Source organism: Phodopus roborovskii, unplaced genomic scaffold (assembly GCF_943737965.1).
Source record: "Phodopus roborovskii unplaced genomic scaffold, PHOROB, whole genome shotgun sequence".
NCBI classification, from domain to species: Eukaryota; Metazoa; Chordata; class Mammalia; order Rodentia; family Cricetidae; genus Phodopus; species Phodopus roborovskii.
In genome coordinates, this window is record NW_026126525.1 from 35980565 (window position 1) to 36002204 (window position 21640).

The window sequence follows — 21640 nt, forward strand, 5'->3', positions numbered from 1 at the left end:
TTTCTAACCAACTCTCCCCCACCCCATGAGTGTGGCTGAAGTAGGATCCCTGTGTTATTCCCACAGAACTAGCTACAATTCTCACTGGAAGCTATCCTTATGTTGAGGAGAGAAAAATGCATATTAACCTATGTTAAAGATGATACTTTGCTGTATTTCCTGGATTCTAAAATGTTATCAACTACAACAGCATCAATTTAAAACAGCCTTTCAGGAAATAAAGAAGCATTAACTTCTTACATATGTTTGTGTTTATTATAAAAATTATCTGGAGTCTAGAATGTTACAATATAGCATGGAAATTGTACATGTTAAAGAAACACAGGCTACAATTTTCAGAGATCTGTTTACCATCAGCATTGTGAAAAAAAAATCTAAAGTCTCACAGAAATCATTGTTTCTACTTTTTAAATTTGTTTTGATTTTGTTTCTGAGACGGTTTCTCTCTGTATCCCTGGCTGTCCTGGAACTCACTCTGTAGACCAGTCTGGCTTCGAACTCAGATATTCACCTGCCTCTACCTCCCAAGTGCTGGAATTCAAGGCCTGTGCCACCACCTCTGGCTTTAATGTTCCCATTCTTAAAGACGTCTCTGTTTTTGCTACCATAGAAATGGGTATAGAAACAGCAGCCATAACAGGAAATGTTCTCATCTACTGGGATGTAAGGCAGTTAGAATGGCAGACACAGCTTCTAGGTCTGAGAGACTAAGGCTTTCCTTGGTTTAAGAAACAACAGACATAATTTATCAAAGTCTGAGCCAGTTGGGAAAAGGAAATTGACCACTATGAAACTACCAAGATGATTTGGGTGTGGGCTTGAATTAGAATGCTTACTATGTTTTCAGCAGAAGAAATTCGGTCATCTGTCTTGCTTGTGGAGAACTTGATGTCACTTGGCTCTGATTTCACTGGTGTCTATGGAAGTAAGACATCATCATCACTGTAAATGAACTCAGCAATCAAATCACTCTCATCAGTGACAGGACACAAGCTAAGCGTAGCATGAATGAAGTCCTGGGTTCAGTAGAAATACTTTCCTTCTGTAAAATGAATCTTAGTCATTCTGAATATTAATAAAATACAAAGTTTGCTTTTATTTATGACTAAATTTGAATTATAAACCTGAAAATTCTACTGCTAAATACCTGGAAATTCAGGGTGAAACAGAATGTGTGTTTTTCTTAAGTGGACAGTTAAGCTCAAGGAAGGATTTACAGATAGCCTCAGCAAATAGCACACTGAAAGCAGCATGTTCACATGTTCAAGCTGCAGCCTGCTGTGCGGTGGGGGTGTGGGGAGCTAGTGATCTGGGTCAGAAAAAACAATGTTCATCTCAAGAATATAATCCACACCCTTATTCCCTATCCTTACTAGGGTCTGTGGTTCCGGCTTACATGCTGAGTAGTCCGTAAGTTTCTTTGGGAAGAAATTTATATAAATGGTGGAAGGAGCAGGCCCACCATACCTGAGAGGTCAGGCCAAATGCTCCAAGTCTGATATACCCTGCAGAAAATGAACTTTAAGTTCAAAAGAATGCAACTCACAGAGAAACAAGACACCAAAAGTCCCTAAAACACAATCACGAGAGCGAGGGAGAGAGAGATTATATAATAAAGACTTTAAAGAGACACAGGGTGAGAAAGGGCCAGAATGTAAAATAAATAAATAAACTAAAAAAATAACAAATTTAAAAGTTTCAGTAGACTGCACTTTTTAATATTTCAATTTTTATTTTAGATTTTTTTTATGTGTATGGTTTTGCTTGCATGTATGTCTATGTACCACATATATGTGTATGCCTTGTGCCCTCAAGTGTCATAAGAGGCTGTTGAAACAGGAGTTATGAAAGGTTGTAAGCTGTCATGCAGATATTGGGAATCAAACCTGGGTCCTCTGTAAGAACAAATGCTCTTAACTGATGAGCCAATCTCTGCAGCCCAGCAAACTATACTTCTGTTTCATAGGAGATGCACTTTGCTGGGTGAACTTCTAGAAATGGCATTGTTTGGCTGTTACGGCCTGTGTAGCTTTGTCATTTTTTTCAAATGTCCATCTTGAAGGTGTATGTAATTTTATCTACAGTTTTATCAATATAATATGTGGCCACAACATATATCATTTCATCAGTGTAAGAGGTAAGCAACAATGTCTCAGCATTACTCTGTAATTATGAGTTTTGTCATTATCATGTGTGAATTATTTATATATGTATAGATTACCTTTACATATATTTCAAGCAGAGCTTAAAAAAAAACTACCAAGTACTTTCTAAAAATAAAATGTAGAATTGTCAAAGTTAAAACTTCCAGGAGGATGAGGCAGATTTATGGCCATGCGTTTAAAGAAAGCCTGGGTTACATAATGACTTCCAGGCTAGCCTGTGCTACAGAGTGAGGCCCTGTCTCAAATGCAAAAAACGGAGGGCCGAGGAAGCAGTTTAGGGTGCTTGCCTAGCATGCAGGCGGCCCTTGGTACAATCCCTAAAACTGAAAAAACAAACCAAACAACCAAACCAGTCTCTAGACTCAGATCCTTGTGAAGCATAAGCAGCATTGGAGACAGCTTCTGAGCCACAGCAGACACAGATAGCAAGTGATGCAATACTTGTAATGGTGCTTTGCCTACCACGCGACACCTTAAGTGGTGTGTCTAGTTCTGGAAGGAGACCGCCTAAGGTAAGAAGGTAGAAACAATTATGTTGTATGCAAACACTGGCAAGATGCAATGAATTCCTGGGGTGCCCTGTAGAAAACTGTTCTAAGGTCAGTTCATGACTCAGGTGCCTACGGGGAATGTCTGGCATGGGCATTTGGATTGGGGGAGCTGCAGCAGGGACACAGTGCACCTACCTTTCTGTTCCTAAAGGACACCAGGATAGAATGATCAAAATTGTAAGATTTCTAGAAATCATGTCAAAGCAAAACACTTTTAGAATGTCAGACAAAACTATTTTTCCCCCTTCCAGACAGGGTTCCTCTGTATTGCTCTGAAGCCTTTCCTGGCACCCACTCTGCAGAACAGGCTAAAGATCTACTTGCCTCTGCCTCCCAAGCTCTGGGATTAAAGGTGTGTGTTGCTGCCTCCACTGCCACCACCTGGCTCAGACAAACCTACAAACTATACTAACTTGAGGTACCAGCATGACTCAGTGGATAAAAGGTGCTTGGCATATATGCATGATGACCTGAGTTTGGTTCCCAGAACCCATATAAAGGCAGAAGGGGAGAGAATTGACTCAACACATCTTTTTCTGACCTCCATTTTTGTGTTGAAGTGAGTGCATGTGTGTATTTCCTCTACCCCCCCCCACAGTAATAATGAATACAATTAAGGGTTTTTCAAAACTCTTTTAAAAAGATCTACACCAGCCATGCTACATCTCTGCTCAACGCAGCAGAGGCATGCACTTCTGCTTGACTTGTTCTAAGTATCCCAGACACAGAACCAACTCACTTCTTCCACCTTGCTCACTATAAACCTTAATCTCAGTGCACACCTTCAGCTAGCTTGGGCAGCCTGGACTACACCTTCCCCTCGTACCTCTGCTCATACTGCTCTGCTTGCACAGAATGAGGGATGCTGTATTAACCTTGTGCATGCTAGGTAAGTACTCTCTACCATTGAGCCACACTCCTAACCTTCATTATAACATATGCCTACACTCCATCTTATTCAGTTTTTCTGTCTTTTAAAGATTTACTATCTCCTAAAGCTAAAGAGCTTGTAAACTGTACCACAAAATTTGGTAACCAATCATGAAGGGCCATGTATCTTTTAGAAGACTATGTGTCTTCTAAAGGAAGGGATGTGTGTTAACAGAAGAGCCAGGGTGAGCATGGAAGCTGAAGCAGGTGGAAGGCAATCTTCATCTTTTATAACAACCTTCACTTAATTACTAGAGTCCCAGGAGGACTACATTAATTCTTTCCTGTCCACAAGGACTCCCTCACCTCCTACTAGGTGCCAACTCTTCAAAGGTTCCACTACTTCCCGACAATCTATAGAAGAGACACATGAACACTTGGGTGACAAACCACATTCAACAGCTGTACACTCCACAGGAGAGATCCATGTGGCAAGGAATCAGAACTTACAGTGATTTTGTGTGGGAACAGCAATCTGCAAGGAGGTGAATTCTGCCAACAACTATATGAGTAAACTTAGAAACAGCCTCATGGAAGATCCTGAGGCAGAGGCACCCCCAAGAAGCTGCATTTGGATTCCTTGTTGACAACTATAAAACACAGATGTTCTAAGTTCCTGCATTTTGAGATGTTTTGTTACACAGCAGCAACTGATGAGTCCATCACATTCCCAATTATGTGTATAGCTGGGCAAGGTTCATTCATGTGCCTCGGTAGATATTCAAAGGGCATTTCAACCAATATTAATGTGCAGACAGTAGTTCAAAGACTAATTTTCCTCATTGGTGATATTAGGTAGCTACTGGCAATACAAGTTCCCTTATGGAGAGGCCCACTAGGGATCAAATCAATCTTGGGAAATTCCAACAGTAGTAGAATTTCATCTTAAACTGAAGTCTTGTCAGGATTACTTTGAAAACAATTTAACATCAGTGAAAAGTTTAGAATCAAGATGCTTTGTTCCCAGTCCAGAATCCTCTGGTCCTTGACATTTATTAGCATGGTACATAAAAATAAGACTTCATCACAAACATGCTCACTATAGCCACAGAGCTGATAATCCACTTAATAGCAGGGGAAAGCATATTTCCTTTAATAGATAACTTACTCATATTAAAGAAAAGTTTCCTAGTAATACATAAAAAAGGATTTGGGTAGATGTATATGCAAGTGTGAAAATATGAATGTTCATGGGCATCTGGGTGCTGTATGTGAACTGACAAAGGTTTCTCACATTTAAAACATAAGAATGGGGGCTAGAGATATGGCTTAGTAGCTAAGAGCACTTGTTACTCTTACAGAAGACCCAGGTTCAGTTAATGGTTTGTAACCATCTGTAACTCCAGTTCCAGGAAATCCAACACCCCTTTTTGATTTCTGTGGGTACCAGGCATGTTTATGGTATGCACACATAACTGTGGGCAGACATACATGTAAAATAATATCAATATCTTTTAAAATATGAAATTACATGCATATTCCATATAGTGACTTTAATTTTTCTTTTTTCTTAAGACAGGGTTTCTCTGTATAACTCTGCCTGTTCTGGAACTCACTCTATAGACTACCAAGCTGGCCTTAAACTCATAGAGATCTGCCTGCCTCTGCTTCCCAAGTGCTGGGATTAAAGGCATGCACCACAATGCCCAGCATGACTTAAAATTTGATATATTAGTTTGATGTAAAGCTGTTTATGATGAGGAAAATGGATCTCTCACAGCAGAGACTACAAGGAGTTTACCTGTCTTATTGTGTCGCCCTCCTGGTTACTAACGGTAATCATTTTATCTTCACCACCCAAAGCGAGAAGATTCTCTGTATTCCAACATCCACACGTAATTTTCTTAGTATGTTTTCCTGGGAAAAGAGACAATTTTTGCAGACACATGGACTTCTCAAAAGAATAAATAAGAACTTTGTGATGCTAATCTGTGCTATGAGAATGAACAATCAAGGGATTCTACTCTCACCCAAGCCTTTAGTGTCTATGCAACCTTATTTCAAATGCTTTATCAGGAAGCTAGAAATTAAGATGAAGGCACATAACAACTTTTCATCTAGATAATACACCAAGGCCCCCGCAGAAAACAATGTTTTCCTCTACAAATTTTGTTGATTTATCACAGAACCAGACTTGTAATGGTACTATCTTAAGAGAAGTAAATCCCAAAGCTACCATTCAGCCCGTGGTCTCATAAATCCTTGATATAGGCTGACTGTTCATTCACAGTTTTAACTGCTCATTATAACTACAGTATAATTCACGGTGACACCGAGGCACATATTTGAACGTTCCCTAGTGAGATGTGTGCTAAGAAGGGAGACTCCAGGCTAGAGAGATGGCTCAGTGGTTAAGAACAATGACTGCTTTTTCAGAGGACTTGGGTAATTCCCAGCATCCACACGCCAGCTTGTAACTGTCTGTAATTTCAGTTCCAGGGACCCAACACCCATGGCAAAACACATGAACAATGCACATGAAATAAATGAATTTTAAAAAAAGAAGGGAGACTCCTCACCAAGGAACAGTAGGTGACATATGTCTGTGTGTGTTCAGTGCAAGTCAACATTTTTTCCTGAATACTTTCCAACTGTGGGTGGCTGGACCTAAGGATACAGTACCCATGGGCACACAGAGCACAAATGCACTGGAGCAGGGCAAGAGGAGTGGAGGTGAGACAGCCTGCAACATGGACACGGCTGTAGGGAACACCTAAGACACTTTCTCATCAATCAAGAGGGCTTGGGGATGTTAAACCTGCAGTGCTCACAGGGATCTCACTGAGGATGGAGAGTAAGGACTTGCGTGTGTGAGCTTAGCCAATGGTTGGAGAGATACAGATTCAGGAGTTCTCAGGCTACAGAGAGCATGTCAAGTCAGGAGAGCAGGGCACAAAAACGAAGGGAACATCTAGAGAAGAGCTTGTAGATGGAGTGATCATGTGGATCATAGACTAAAGGACTCAGGTGGTGCAGTGACATCAGGATGGGAAAGGATTATGTAAAGAGAGGTGAAAGATGCTAAACACAAATGCCTTTCTCCTTCATTTTTTAAAGGTACATTTATTTATTTGTGTGTGTGTGTGTATGCTCATGTGTGTTCCATGGCACAAATGTAGAGGTCAAAGAAGAACCTTTGAGAACTGATTCTCTCTTTCACCATGTGAGTTTCAGGAACTAAACTCAGATTGTTAGGCTTGGCAGCAAGTGCCTTTACCTCCTGAGCCATCTCACTGGCCCATAAACTCCTTTCTTTACCAAGAAAGGGAAGAAGAAACCTTCCTTTTTTCCTATACACTGCCACATTGCTCAAAACTCAGTTTAAGCATAACATCAGTAAGAACAGTTAACATGAACTACCTGACCTACTTTTACAGTACTCTGGCATCTGAAATGGGAGACTGGCATTATTAATTAAAACTGTCATAACTGACATTTGTGCACATCAGAACCCTGCAAAGGAAGAAATGCAGGCGTCTAGTCAAGTCAAAGGAAATGTACACCATGAAATGCATATCTGGTTTCTATACAGTGCTTCTGGATAAAGCAGCCATGAGTAGGGTGATCTGATTTTAAAAAAAGTTAAGAAGAGTGGCTGGAGAGATCGCCCAGTGCTTAAGAGCACTTGCACTCTTCCAGAGGACCCAAGTTCAGCTCCCAGCACCCACATCGGGTAGCTTACAACGACCTGTAATTTCAGCTCCGAGAGTTCAATATCTCTGGCCTCTGTAAGCATCTGCACTCAATACCTGCACATAATTCAAAATAATAAAAATAAAATTTAAAAAGGTTAAGAGGAAAGAGGGCCGAGTCACAAATCCCAACCAAGTGTGAGAGAAGCAATGGTATATTTATCTAAAGGATAATTAGTTAGAATCTTTTCAGGTGCATTTTACATGTTAATTAAGTAGGAATGTGGGCAGAATCATATTAATTTTAAATACAAAGATCACAATAACATCATGTTCATATAGTAGCCTGATATGAGAGATCATGCTCTAACATACTATTTCCATATACATCAATGTAAAAAATCTCTGGGGCTTATAATGTATTGGAAGACATTCTCACAGATAAAGTGGGGAACACAATGCCTACTTGAGTCATACAAAAATTTATATGGAGCTGGGCAGTGGTTGCACATGTCTTTAATCCCAGCACTTGGGAGGCTGAGGTAGGCAGATCTCTAAGTTCGAGGACAGCCTGGTCTACAGAGTGAGTTCTAGGACAGCCACGACTACACAGAGGAACTCTGTCTTGAAAAACAAAACAGAACAAACTGCCCCCCCAAAAAAGACAAAAACAGCCAGGATTTCTGCATCTTCTTGGAATCCCCCATGACAGCGCCCCTTACCAGCAGGAAGTAGTTTGGAAAGAATGACGCCCAAATTCCCAAATATTGTCTATAAATGTTTGTTTTCATTTAAATGGACTTGGTTATATAAAATAAATAAATAAAAAGAAACTTATATGAAAAAAGTTGATTTTAATTTTGTCTTCCAAACAGATTAATGATGCTTTTATTTATCTCTCATTATTTAAAATTAAAATCAATACTAAAGCGATACCTGTGAAAACAATTTGAAATGACTCACTGCTCTTAGTGGAAAGCACTTTCTGATATCTCCTGCAGGTGCCGCTATCTCCAGCACTTGTAGCCTCTCTTAGTGGCTGGGATGCTTTCTCTGGCCACATGCCTGCAGTTAACCTTATCATAGAATGCAGTTCATTCTATCACTCATCAATGAATGATGCTACAATGAAAAGGGTCAATCTTCAAGGGTATTCAAGGGGCCAAGGCCAAGTGAACAGGGGTTGGAGGAACCAGAGTACCTCATGCAAGGTGAAATGGGCCACATACTCCGTGGCAAACTATTCATAGTCCAATGTCTATATTCAACTGGAATTTGGAGACAAGATGGGGTAAGGATCGGGACCATGGATCCTATAAACAATCACCGAATGTTTCAATTCACTTACTACATGGGTGAAAATCAGTATACATTATGACACAACAACATTGACTAAAATTAGCCAAAAATAGACATATATGATCAATAGGTGTTGACATGCATATCAGCTACTCCATGTCTAGCGATTCCATCTGAATGTGAAAGGGAAAACAGTTACCATTAATGTCCTGATGCTTGAAGACATAGGCTGACCTTAACTTGGTCTGTCCTGTGTACCTCAGGAAATCTTGGTCAGCAATCTAAGATGGACCAGGGAAGCCTTTCTCCTCAGACTTTCCCTTGCAGCATCTCAAACATGCAGTAGTGCTTCTAGCCAGAACCTACCAAGAACAGGAATCTTTCGAGATGTCTGATGGTTATAAATAAGCAAATTTCCTTTAATGGTCCCAACAGCCAGGATACTTCCATTTTTTGACCAAAGAAGGAAAGACATTTGATCCCTGTAATATTAAGATATATATTACAGAACAATTCACAATCATAACCCCTTAATAATGCTCTAAGAAATATTTATATATAACTTCAAACTATGCTTAGACACTGAAGTGCAACGTCATAGTTCATGGACTTTTAGCTGTAATCCCAGCACTCAGGAGGCAGAGAGAGACAGATCTCTGTGAGTTGGAGGCTACCTACAGCTACAGAGTAATACTCTATCTCAAGAAAACAAACAAACAAACAAACCCCACACAGCTTATAGTTTTTAGATGAAGACTAAGTGCTAAAAGAATTTTTGAGGTGACAGAGAGATGTCTCAGAGGCTAAAAACACTGGCTGGACTCAGGTTTGATCTCTAGCACCCACATGGTGGCTTACAACTGTTTGTAACACCAGTTTCAAGGGATCCAACACACTCTTCTGGCCTCTGAAGGCACCAGAAATACATGTGATTCACAGACATGCATCCCAGCAAGCCCACACACATAAAATATAATTAAAAATTTAAAAGAAAAATTGGAGACAGTACAAGATCATCTTGGCAGCAGTTAGACTCTACTACTAAATAATGAATCTAGACTTCAACTCAGTTGTTACAGAACCTCAAATTCATGGGTGATTTGTGTTACTGGTGATGGTTTTAACTATAATTATTATAAAAATGTTAATGGACAATGAAACTGCTAGAACTTGGTCCAAGAATTGAGGAGAACCCTGAGTGCTTGTAAGAAACTCCATGAAAACAGGACAGGAGTCTTATAACCTTAGTTTTGTCACAACAGGGAAGTGTTTTTGGAATGTTTTCATGCTCCCCCAGGTGTAGTGGATAGGAGCGAGTTTACTTCAGATTATTCCTTACACAGCTGGCTATTGTTATTTGTTTATATGCGTCTATGGAAAAACATGTTTTGCCACATGGTTTGTTTGCCATCTTTAGCCTGTGATTGATTGTAAACTTTACTCATGTGACTCCTCTTAACCCTCAGAGAATAAATTGTCTGATGCTCTGAATAAAGTTGGCTATTGCATGGCCTGTTTAGTCCAGATCTCATTTGTTGGCATCATTTCCCCAGGTTCTGCTGTCTCTAGAGCAGTGACATGAAACTTTGTGCACTTTTTAAAGGTAGCTTTTTAGATAAAACACTTGGTGCACAAGTGTGGGGGAGCAGAGTTTGGACCCCCAGAACCCATGTAAATGCCTGATGGGTCTGCCTGTAATTTTAGTGCTTGCAAGACAGAAAGGGACCCCCCCCAGAGCAAATTGGCTAGACTACCCACAATGGTAAACTCTGGGTTCAATGGATGAGGTAGAGAATGATCAGGTGAGTCAGCCCCGGGTCTCCACATGCACACATATAGAGGCACCACATACAAGTGCACGATGGGGGACAAGGAGCTTTCTACAACGTGGCAAATTAAATAGGGAATTCATAATCTTAAAAAGGATGTATCTTGGCTGAGCATATGTTTCAGTGGTAGAGCACTGGAAACAAAGCCCTGGGTCAATTCCTAGCCACACCAAAAAAGCAAACAAACAAAAACAAAAAAACAAAAAACTAAAAAAACCAAAACCAAAAATCCAAAAAGAGATTATGTTTGTTGCTCCATCACTACTACAAAGTTGTTCAGAAGCACATAGAAAGCACTTTTGTCTAAATAGTTTATTTTCTTAAATTACATTTATATATTTGAGTGTGTGGGAGTGATATCACAGCTAGAGGACAGTAGCTGTGTAGAAGTCAGTTCTCTCCTTCCACCATGTGTGTCCCAGGGGTCAAATTCAGTTCATCAGCTTAGCGTCTTCTGGCCAAATTCAAGTTCTTACAAGCATTCTAGGACTCACAGGCTGGATATTTCTATGACTCCCTATAAAAGGGAATGAGAACTCTTTGGAGACTAACTCCACAATCTGAGGGAAGAAATCACAAAGGATCCAAAACAACAGTTCTCAAAAATCATCCCATCAGCAGGCGCATCACCCCAAGGATGTGTTGGAAATGCCACTTATTAGATACCATCTCAGACCTACTCAGTCAGAAACTCGGGGTGGGTCTAGCCGCCTGTGTGTTACTGACTCTTCTAGGTGATTCCAATGTAGCTACATCTTGAGTGCCACAGACAGATGATGCTTCTGTCTTTAGAAATGACACTGCTTCCCAGAACACTGAATTAGAACAAAGGTTAAGAGGAGACTTTCTCTAGCTAAACCTGAAATCAGAGCACCAAAAATTCTATGTGTGGTTAACACAAGTTGAGTCGTGAAAGATCATACATTAAGATGATATCAATGAAGTATATGAAAAGTTAGCTACAATAACTAGTGAATAAAGTTAACATTAATAGTGTCATAGTTATCATAATAATATGATAAATAAGTATAATAATAGTAAAATTTAGTTAAAAATTAATTTCAGAGGCTGGCAAGATGGATCAGGTAGCAGGTGAACGCACTTGCTACCAAGTCTGATGGCCCGAGTTCAATCCCTGGGATCCACACACAAATGCATACACACAGCCATGCACACATGCACACAGCCATGCACACAGTCAGGAATATAACCATGTACACATGCATACAGTCAGGAATACAGCCATGAACACATGCAAACAGTCAGGAATACAGTCATGCTCATATGCACACAGTCATGTACACTTCCATACTCCTACACAAAACAAATAAATAAATGCTAACTGAACAGACTGCATTCTCCTTTTAGGAGGTGAGGGGACAACCTGTGCTGTCCTTGACTTCTCCTTTGTTTAATGTAAGGTCTTCCATTGTGTGCCACTGCCATCATTTCACCTCCAGATTTTCTCATAAAATTTTTGTTTAACAAAAGTCTTTTTAAAAGAAGCTATTTGCAACCATAACATCTTTATTCTTTTTTCATTTTGTTTTGAGACAGGGTTAGGTCTGTCCTGGAACTCACTATGCAGACCAGGCTGGACTTGAAATCACAGAGATCTACCTGCTTCTGCCTTCTGAGTGCTGGGATCAAAGGAGTGAGCCACCACATTTGGCCATAACATCTTTATTCTAATTAATGGAAGGATTACACATATTAACCATAAAGGGAATGCTATTTTTCCTTCCTAAGAAAACTTCTCAAGACTGGTGGTTCAGGCTTATAATCCCAGCACTTAGGAGGGGCAGGAGGATCAGAAGTTCAAAGTCATCCTTGGCTATACAGTGCGCTTCAGGTCAGCAAGGGGTATATGAGACCTTGCTTAAAAAAAAAAAAAACAAAAACAAACAAAACAAAACAAAACAAAACAACCCCAAAAAAACCCCAAAACTCAAAAAACAAAAACAAAAACAAAAACAAAAAAAAACCAACCAAAATCCAAAATGAAGTAACTACAACAACAGCAACAAAAAGAAGTCATCATTGCATCTCCAAAGTCAAAGTAGTAAATAAACACTATCAGCATTAAGATGACAAACAGTCACATTTCTGAGTGAAAACTTTAAACAGTAACATTGCTCAGTGAAAAATTTAAAAACAACTACAAAGTTGGGAAATACTAATTACACTGATCTGGCAAGAATATATTGTGTGCATCTGTTAAAATATATTATATCCCCATAGTAAGTATAATTACTGACATTAATAAAAATGATACAAATGACGAAAGTAATTTGTCGTTTAGTATTTTATATACCACTTAAATAAAAACAAAGGTATCCTTACCTCATGCCATTGTCTAGCTGGCTGGTTTTATTTGTGTTAGCATCCCATAGGAAAATGCAACTAGACTTCTCAGCAATCACCGCCAGGATATCCCCATCTTTATCCCAATCCATGGCAACACAATTGCTTTTAGAAAAGAGAAAATCATTACTATCCAAAGTCAGAGAGAAGAAACAAATACTCACCTACCTGTGACTTCTGCCCCAAGACCACTCAATATCTTTTAATAGGTCACGGACATCCCAAAATGAGAAATTCAACCTGCTATCCACTGATAATACAAGATTAACTTTAATGTTTCTGTTTTTGCTTTGAGGGATGGGAAAAACTTTAAGTTCTATTCTTAGTACTACTTCAATGCATTATACTAAATACAATTGTATGTAACCAGTTAACCAATTATCATGTTTTCCTGGGCCCTATTAAAAAAAAAAAGAAAGAAAAAAGAAAAACCCTCATCTTCCAGGAAAATAAATTCATCAAGCACTCTACAAATTTTTTTATTTATTTTATTATTTTACATGTCGATCTCAGTTCCCTCTCCCTCCCTCACTTTTACCCTCTTTGCCCCCTCACATGCACCCTGACCACCCTCCCCTCCCATCCCCCCACCCCAATTCCACATGTAGGGCAATGCCATCCAGGTGGGGTCATGTAGATCTGTCAGGTCATTTGAAGTAGGGACTAGGGCTTCTCTCCTGTATCTAGTTTAAGGCAGTATCCCTCCATGGGGGATGTGTTCGCAAGGTCCTTTTGTGCACCAGGGATACATCCTGGCTCCACTGTCTGAGGTCCCTTAGACTGCTCAGTCCTTCTGGCTGAGAGCCAGTCAGTCCCATGCTGCTTCCCAGCTATCAGTCTGGAGGCCCATTAGCTCCTCCTTGTTCAGGTCAGCTGTCTCTATGTGTTTCTGCAGCCTGGTCTTGTCCTCCCCATCTGCATCTGGGTTCTACTTTGACTCAGAGTTTAGGTATGGGTGTTTGCTTCTGTTTCCAACAGGTATTAGATGAGGGCTCCATGGATAAATTAGTTGTTGATCTCACTATCCGGGAAGGGCATTTATGGTAGCCTTTCCACTGTTGCTCAAATTGTTAGTTGGTGGCAGTCTTGTAGGTCTCTAGACCTTAGGTTCAGTCTTCTCTTCAAACAAATAATGGCTCCCTCTTTTATGTTCTCTCTCTCTTTGTCTCTCTCTTCTACTAGCATGGCCCATTAGTCAGTGTTTAAAGTATTCCACTGCTTTTCAAACCCAATATATCAAAGTCCAAATTTCTTCTAGCAAAAACATGTTCAGGCCTATCAGAGCAAAACCCCTGACCCTGCCACCAACTTCTGTCTTAGTTAGGATTTCTATTGCTGTTAAAAGACACCATGACCACAGCAACCCTTATAAAGGAAAACATTTGTGGTGGTGGTGGCTTACAGTTTAGAGGTGCAGTCTATTATTATCATGGCAGGGAGCATGGCTGTATGCAGGCAGACATGGTACTAGACACATCTTGATCAGAAGGTAATAGGAAATGGACAACACTGGGAGTAGCTTGAGCACCAGAGAAATCAAAGCCCACCCAACAGTGACACACTTCCTCCAACAAGGCCACACCTCTTAATAGTGCCACTCCCTCTGGGAGTCATTTTCTTTCAAATCACCATAGTTGATAGAATAAGTGAGGAAGATCAGGAGTTCAAGATCATCCTCAGTTACATACTAAGTTCAAAGCAAGCCTGGCTACATGGGAACCTAACTCAAAAACAAACCAAAAGAAAATCACACATGTATAAAATATATAATGCATAGATATAATGCTTTTAACTTTATAATTTCTCTAATTCTCAAAAAAAAAAAAAAAAAAAACCCCAGACTTCTTCATTATTTATATAATGCTATTTTTTATTTGGATACTCTCTAAACTACTAAATGTAGTGGTTTACATTTAGATTGGCAATTACTTTATTTTATTCTTCAAATGGCTAAGATGTGTTTGGGGACTCTAATTTCCTTTCACAGTCTCAGAAACTTTGGGAGCATAGAGGGGGAAAGTTTTCAAATTGTTGATAAAATCATTTGCCAATTAAAGAAAATCAGACAGAATTTTATTTGTCTGGAGATCTTTTTTGGTCAAATCCAACTATTATGAATCCAGCAACAGAATTCAATGAGGTCCTTATGCAACCAAATAAGTATCACTGAGATTAGGCAATTAAACTCACACAATTTACTCAAAGTGGTTTTTTTTCGCTGAGTGCCTTACTTTAGGCATAACCACTGAGTAACTATTTTGATCTCATTCCCCAAAATAGTGAAATCAGAAGCAACAATGATGAATGTGGGAGATGGCAAAATGTTAGCCTCAGAAGGATGGGGCAGACCAAGTGTGAGAGGCCAGGCCAAGAGAGGTAAACAAGGAGACTTGGAAAAGTGGTAAACACACTATGGACAGCAGATATGCATTGAAAATCCCAGCAGCACAAGTTTATTGAGTCAGGGAGTCTCCATGTGAGCAACTGCTGAGTCTGTCAGCAGAGTAAGATGACAACACTGAGCCATTCACAGCACCCAATCTATGTGTGCATTTAGAATGGCATCTTCATTCTCTAAGAAATGTGTGCAAAGCAACTGTCCTCCAATGAATTCTGGAAATACCAAAGGAAACACAGGTTGGGTATTCCTAATGGGAAAATCCTTATTTTGTAATTTTTTTTTTTTGCCACTTTTACGTGTGTGGTGTTTACATGTGTATGCATGTTTTCATGTGTAGGGGTACACGTGTGTGCATGTAGTGGCTTCTGGTTCACGTTGGGGATCATCCTTAACCATTTTTCTTCTTTACTTACTGAGGCAGGCCCTCTCAATCAAACCCAGAGTTCAGCTATATGGCTAGTCTGAATAGTCAGATTGCAGGAGGGATCAATCTTGTCTTCATTTTTCCAACTCTGGAATTACAGGTGAGTCACTATTCTTACCCCATCACAGCATTATGTGTGTCTCAGGATCTGAACTCTGGTCCTCATGTTTGTGTGGCAAGTGCTCAGGCATCACCAGCCCCATAGAGACTTTATACTCACACAAAGCTTCCATGTGAATATTTATGTATATAAACTCTAACTCAAGTGCCACACACATGCTTTGCTAACTTTAGCATAAAGAAAAAAAAAAAAACCCTTTTATAGCTATAGAGAAAACAGACGAGGACATGGGGCTATGGAGCTATTCTTTTGATTTAAGATAGCACTCCTCTTTTTTTTAAAAATCTTGTGGGCAACAATGCTTGAAGGTTTTGATCCACCCCTGTACTTACCCAGGTAAGCTGATTTCACTTCTTTTTTGGCCATGGCGATCAAAGATTTTAACAATATAATCAGCTCTGAAAGCAAGTAGAGTAGAAAAGTTAATTTAATGTTTTTCTTATTTACCCATGTGTTTAAAAAATTAGGCTCTATTTCAGTTGATGTCAGTGTTCTTTGGTAGTTTTACATTTTGTTATTTTAAAAAGTTACTATCAAGGAAAAGGTCTGTAAACTGTGATGTTAATGGGGTTGAATATTTATTTCACACACACTCAAGCAAGAGTTTACACTAAAGAGACTTTATGGGCACAGATTAGGTGTGGATACACGTGCACACACTATTATTTAATATTCATTCTGTTCTTACCCTGTTACCGCAAGGAAGTTCCCTGATGATTTTTGCCAGGCAAACTGTATTGGTGCACCAAGCCATGTCTTTTCTAGTAGGGAGAAAACACGCTAAAAAAGAAACACAATTTTTACATTCTCAAAACAATTATGTATTGGTTAGAAAATGTCAAAATTTAATCCTGCAGATATGTAGGCTATGGAATAATTTTTTTAATTACTCAAAAAATAAATAAGTAACAATGAGAGCCAGTTATGGTGGCACACATCTTTAATCCCAGCACTTGGCACTCTGTCAGTGAGGCCAGTCTGGGCTACAGTGAGTTACAGGCCAGCCAGGGATACAATGTGAGGCCCTGTCCCACAAACAAACAAACAAACAAACAAATAAACAAAACCAACAATAAAATGAACAAAACAAAACCAATCAATCAAACACAAGTAATTTGTGAGCAGGATGGGCTTTTTGAGTTAGCTTTAATTACTGACACAATCTAGAGCCACCTGGGAAGGGGGAGGGGGTCTCAATGAGGGCCTGTCTATAGCGGGCTGGTTTGGCCTGTATTGTTAATGGATGTGGAAGACCTACCCAACTGTGGGAGGCACCATTCCCTAGGCAGTAGAGTCTTGAATTGTAAAAAGAAATGAGCTGAGGATAAGCAAGTGGGCATGCTAGGATCTATTTCTCTCTGATCTGATCTGACTGGCTGCTCAAAGCTCCTGCCACTGTGCCTCCCCTGCTTAGGGAACAATAATCTGGAACTGTAAGCTGAAGTAAATCTTGCTCTCTTAATTTGTTTATCTCAGGTACCTTTATCACAGCAACAGAAATGAAACTAGAATGCACCTCTAGAGAAAAGAGAGATTATCACACAACTTCTTTTGTTTGTTTTGAGACAGGGTCTCAGTATAAAGCTTTGGTTGGACAGTAACTTGCTATGTTGAACAGGCTGGCCTCAATCTCACAAAGATCCATCTGCCTCTGCCTTTTGAGTGCTGGTGTTATTAAATGTTTTCAGTTATTATATAAAAATGTGTCACAGTGCTTTATTGACACTGAAATAATTTAAACACAAGTTTGGTAACTGTGACACAGATTTGGGGTATTAAATTTAACAACATTACTATTTAAAAATATTAAATGATTATGATAGACCTATCTAAGATGCTTACAATTCCTTTAAAATTATCTTCTTTTACTTACTGATTATATTTTTTGGGGGGATTGGGGAGTCTTTTTGAGACAGGATTTTTCTGTGTAAAGGCTTTGGCTGTCCTGGAACTCTGTAGACCAGGCTGGCTCAAACTCACAGATATCCTCCTGCCTCTGCCTCCCAAGGTGTGGGCAAAAAGGCTGGCTTCATAATTTTTTCTGTTGATTACATGTTGAAATACATTTTGAAGATACTCAGCAAAACAAAGCATATTATCACAATTTTGTCTGTTTAACAACCTTACAGTTGCTATTAAGTTAAAAAATTTGAAATTTCATTTACTTATATTATTCTTATATCAGACTTCAAATCTAGAAGACCTGGGAACATGACCCTAAATGAAAAAAAAAATTAGATTTTAATGTTTTAGATTAAACAAAGGCACCCTTATCTAGGTAGTTGCAGCTTATTTATATACTATTACAGAATACTTGGGTCTGAGAGGCAACACAACTCCTTCAGTACTTTCTGGACACATTCTGTATCCACCTCCTGAAAGCCAGTGTCCTGGGATCACAACTTAAGGTAGAGCTGTGCTATGATTCCAAGCACACACCGTCCAGCATGGGCGTACACAAGTATTTAAAAACACCTTACTTCTGCAACTGTGTGACTACATTGTTGGTAAACCTTACTTTAGTCCCTTCATGGCAGATCTGCCTTGGGCTGTAATCTTACAGGTTAGTTTTCTTCCATAGAGCTTTATAGCCACTCTAGGCACAATTCAGAAATGAAAGTTACAGGTTTCCAATCAGAAACCCAAAGGTTTGCTTCTTATGTGTTAGTTATAGGCATGAGAGCAAGTCACTGTAACTCTCAAGCACAGGATTCTCAGCTCTAAAGAAAAAAGTATTTCCACCTTTTTGATACATCATATTGGAAAGTGAATCACTTCTGAAGTGAATCACGTACAATTATCTGTCAATCCAATTGACACAAGAGCCACAGTGAAGCTTTAGCAAAGGTGAAACCATTTTTAAATCGGCTTTTCCATTTCTTTGCCAGAGCAGGATGTGGTAGGTATCTCTGAGGCAAATCACAGGAGCGAAGAAGCTGCAGCTGTGGGATTCACAACATGCCCAAATGGTGGAAAATCTTTCTGCTGAGGACGGCGGACACAAGTGTGCAGATTTCTCCGTCAAGTGTTCTAGCGACCAGGAATCTGTACACTGGACGGCCACAGGCCAAGTAATTTTTTGATTACTGTTTTGGAGATTTTTATTCTCTCTAGGGCTCTGGGCCAGTGGCTTGGCTTGCCTGGGGTTAAGCTACAGAAATGGGGCAGCTTGAGGCATCGGGTCACCTACACAGCGACTGGTGCCCAGCGCTGATAAGTTCGGGCAACCTCAATCCAGGCTTCTACTGGGTTTCGGAGGGCACAGGCCTCCCTCTCTGCTTGTTCTCAGAGCGTCCTTTCCCCTCATCCCTCACAGCTCCATCCCCTTCCTGCCACTCCCGGGAAGCATTCTTCCACCCCTAGCCCTCCTGCGGAGGGACTGGGAACACAAACTACTCCACTTCGAGAGCGGAGGAAACCAGCGACGGCCGCGTCAAATCACCACCCATAGCTCTTGTAAGTTATTTACCTTCATCTCCAGGCTCCAGGGGCACCCTGATCTTCTAAGTGCGCAGGCGCACCAAAACTCCCCCACCAGGCTACCGCGTTCCCGTTACCCGGGAGACCGTGCAAGTAATGACCAATCAGCGAGCATGGGGCGGGGCTTTTTTGGCGCTCTCCTTTGAAAGAGCTAAGCGCCGGGAAGTTGGGGGGGGGGTGTCACGAGATCTGGACAACTTCCTGCCTGAGCTCTGATTGGATAAGATCAACTCCGGGAGGCGGGCTTTGGGGACGGAAAGGGTTTTGAGCAAATCTGAGGTGAAGAAGCTGGTGATAGCAGGAGAGGATGTGGAAAAATTTCTGGAAAAAGCAGGAGTCAGACAGTGGCAAGTAGGAGGAGGGAGTTGGCTCATGAGTCAAACGGCTTCTGCAAGGTCCACACGTGTAAGGCTTGGAGAAACTAGTGTCATCCTTTACTGTTTTTTGCTATAGAGGAGATGAGGCATGAGGGGTCCTTTCTTTTAATGTCGTTAAGTCAATTTTAGTTAATGTGGATGTGGTCGGGGAGGAACAAGGAAAAAAAAAAAAAAAATGAATTCACCTCTAGAATTGGAGCCTGGAAGCCGTTGAAAAGGATTAGGCCTGAAGGCATTTAAATAGGATTCTTTCTTTACAGTGTTTCAAAACTGCCTCTTTTGCTATTTGAAAAAAATGCCAGTCAACTCTTCTTTTTGTTTCTTTTTTTCCTGTATCTGGTAGGAATCTGATTTGCAGAGGAAAAAAAAAAAGATTTAAATAAAACAACTGCTGATAAGTGTGAACTTTGCACTGGGGTTTGCAGTTGGGTTAATTCTTGATTTCTGGTTCCCAATTCAAATCCTGATTTCTATAAGTCAATGACAGAATCTGAATCAACAGTTAATAACCTTCTAGAGACAAAGCACTAGTCCAGAGGTGTTCACTGGTGAGTTACTCGAAACATTTAGGAAGGTAGCTTTACAAATTCTCTACAGTCTCTTTCAGAAGGTAGAAATGGGAGTCAAACCCAAAGCCATAACAAAACAAAACACACTCCCTCTCAGTATTCCTTGAAGTAGTAAATGCAGAATATCCAATAAAATATTAATATATAGAATCTGATAATTGCTAAAAAGATAATTACATACCAAGGCTAAGTGAGATCTAACCCATGCAGTATAGGATGTTTCGAGGTTTGAAAGTAATTGATTTTTCCCCCCATAGTGTTAACAGGATCCCATCACCACTCATGCTGTTTATAGCCAATTCAAAATCTTTATTCTCCCCAGCTTGGATTACACTCAGACATTTAGGGACCCAAGTGTAGCACTGAGTGTTCAGAACATAGCATTGTTGAAGGAAAAAACTGTCCTGGCTGGGTGTGGTGGCAGAGGCAGAGAGAACTCTGTGAGTTTGGGGCCAGCCTGCTCTATAGAGTGAGTTCCAGGACAGCCAGGGTAGAATACAGAGAAACCCTATCTCAAAAAAACCAAACCAAACAAACAAAAACAAATCACATTCTGGCATCTCATTTAGCAGCTGTGTGTGTGTGTGTGTGTGTGTGTGTGTGTGTGTGTGTGTGTGTGTAGGGGGGTGTAATGTAAACAGGTAGTTTAACAGAAGTTAAGCCAGCTAGGTATCATGACCTTAGTTTTCCTACAACAGACTTGGTAATTTTCCATGGATCTTATCAAGGAGATCAGATTCTAGTCAAGCCTAAAATGGCCTCAGCAAAAATACAGTCTTGGCCTGTCACAATACAACAGGCTAAAGAAGGAAAACTACATGGTTGTATCAATAGCTATGACAACAAAGCACTTGACAAAATTTAACATTGTAAAATCCTCAACAACAACAACAACAAAAATCCAAACAACAGAAGTAGGAATAGAGGGCGAGTTACCAGTTGCAAACAGTATCTCCAAGAAGTCTACTGCTAAGTCAATGCTAAGAAACTTGAAAGTGTTCCCATTAAACAAGGCAAGGGTGTCCCCTCTCGAGACTCTTTCTCATTTCTGTTGAAAGTTCTAGTTATTGCAATAAGGAGCATACTGATCGAAAAGGGAGGTGGAGAAACTGTTTGCAGATAATGTGATTGAGTATGTCGAAAACCTGAAGGAAAAAAGTACAAAACCCACTGGAAGAATTGGTTATACCAAGTCTTCAGAATACAATCCTAATCCACAAAGATTAGTCACTTTCCTCCATACCAGCAATAAGCAGAACAGTGCCATCTATGTGAGTGCCACCAAAATGAGATGCGGCTATGAGGCTAGCAACATATATATGATCATTGTGGAGAACAGTACACAACTGAAGAGAGACAATAAAGAACTCAGTAAGGGCATGGAGGCATCTCTGTGGATAAGGGCCCTTGCTGCTGAGTCTGACCATTTAATCAGTAGCCAACACAATGCCAAAATAATGCAAGGAGAGAACCCACTACCACAAGTTGTCCTCTGGCC

General features: G+C 40.1%; 1 protein-coding gene across 1 annotated transcript in view; it reads right to left on the reverse strand.

Moving 5' to 3' along the window:
* Window positions 1-19341, reverse strand: part of Wdr19 (WD repeat domain 19) — a 64697-nt gene extending 45356 nt beyond the window's left edge. The window contains exons 1-7 of the mRNA XM_051198413.1: window positions 19186-19341; window positions 16405-16496; window positions 16049-16114; window positions 12750-12875; window positions 8944-9059; window positions 5388-5503; window positions 837-917 (exon numbers count right to left, since the gene is read on the reverse strand). Of these exons, the coding sequence (XP_051054370.1) occupies window positions 837-917; window positions 5388-5503; window positions 8944-9059; window positions 12750-12875; window positions 16049-16114; window positions 16405-16496; window positions 19186-19191 (603 nt within the window). The 5' untranslated portion in view covers window positions 19192-19341. The remainder of the gene's footprint in view (window positions 1-836; window positions 918-5387; window positions 5504-8943; window positions 9060-12749; window positions 12876-16048; window positions 16115-16404; window positions 16497-19185) is intronic.
* Window positions 19342-21640: the final 2299 nt, after the last annotated feature.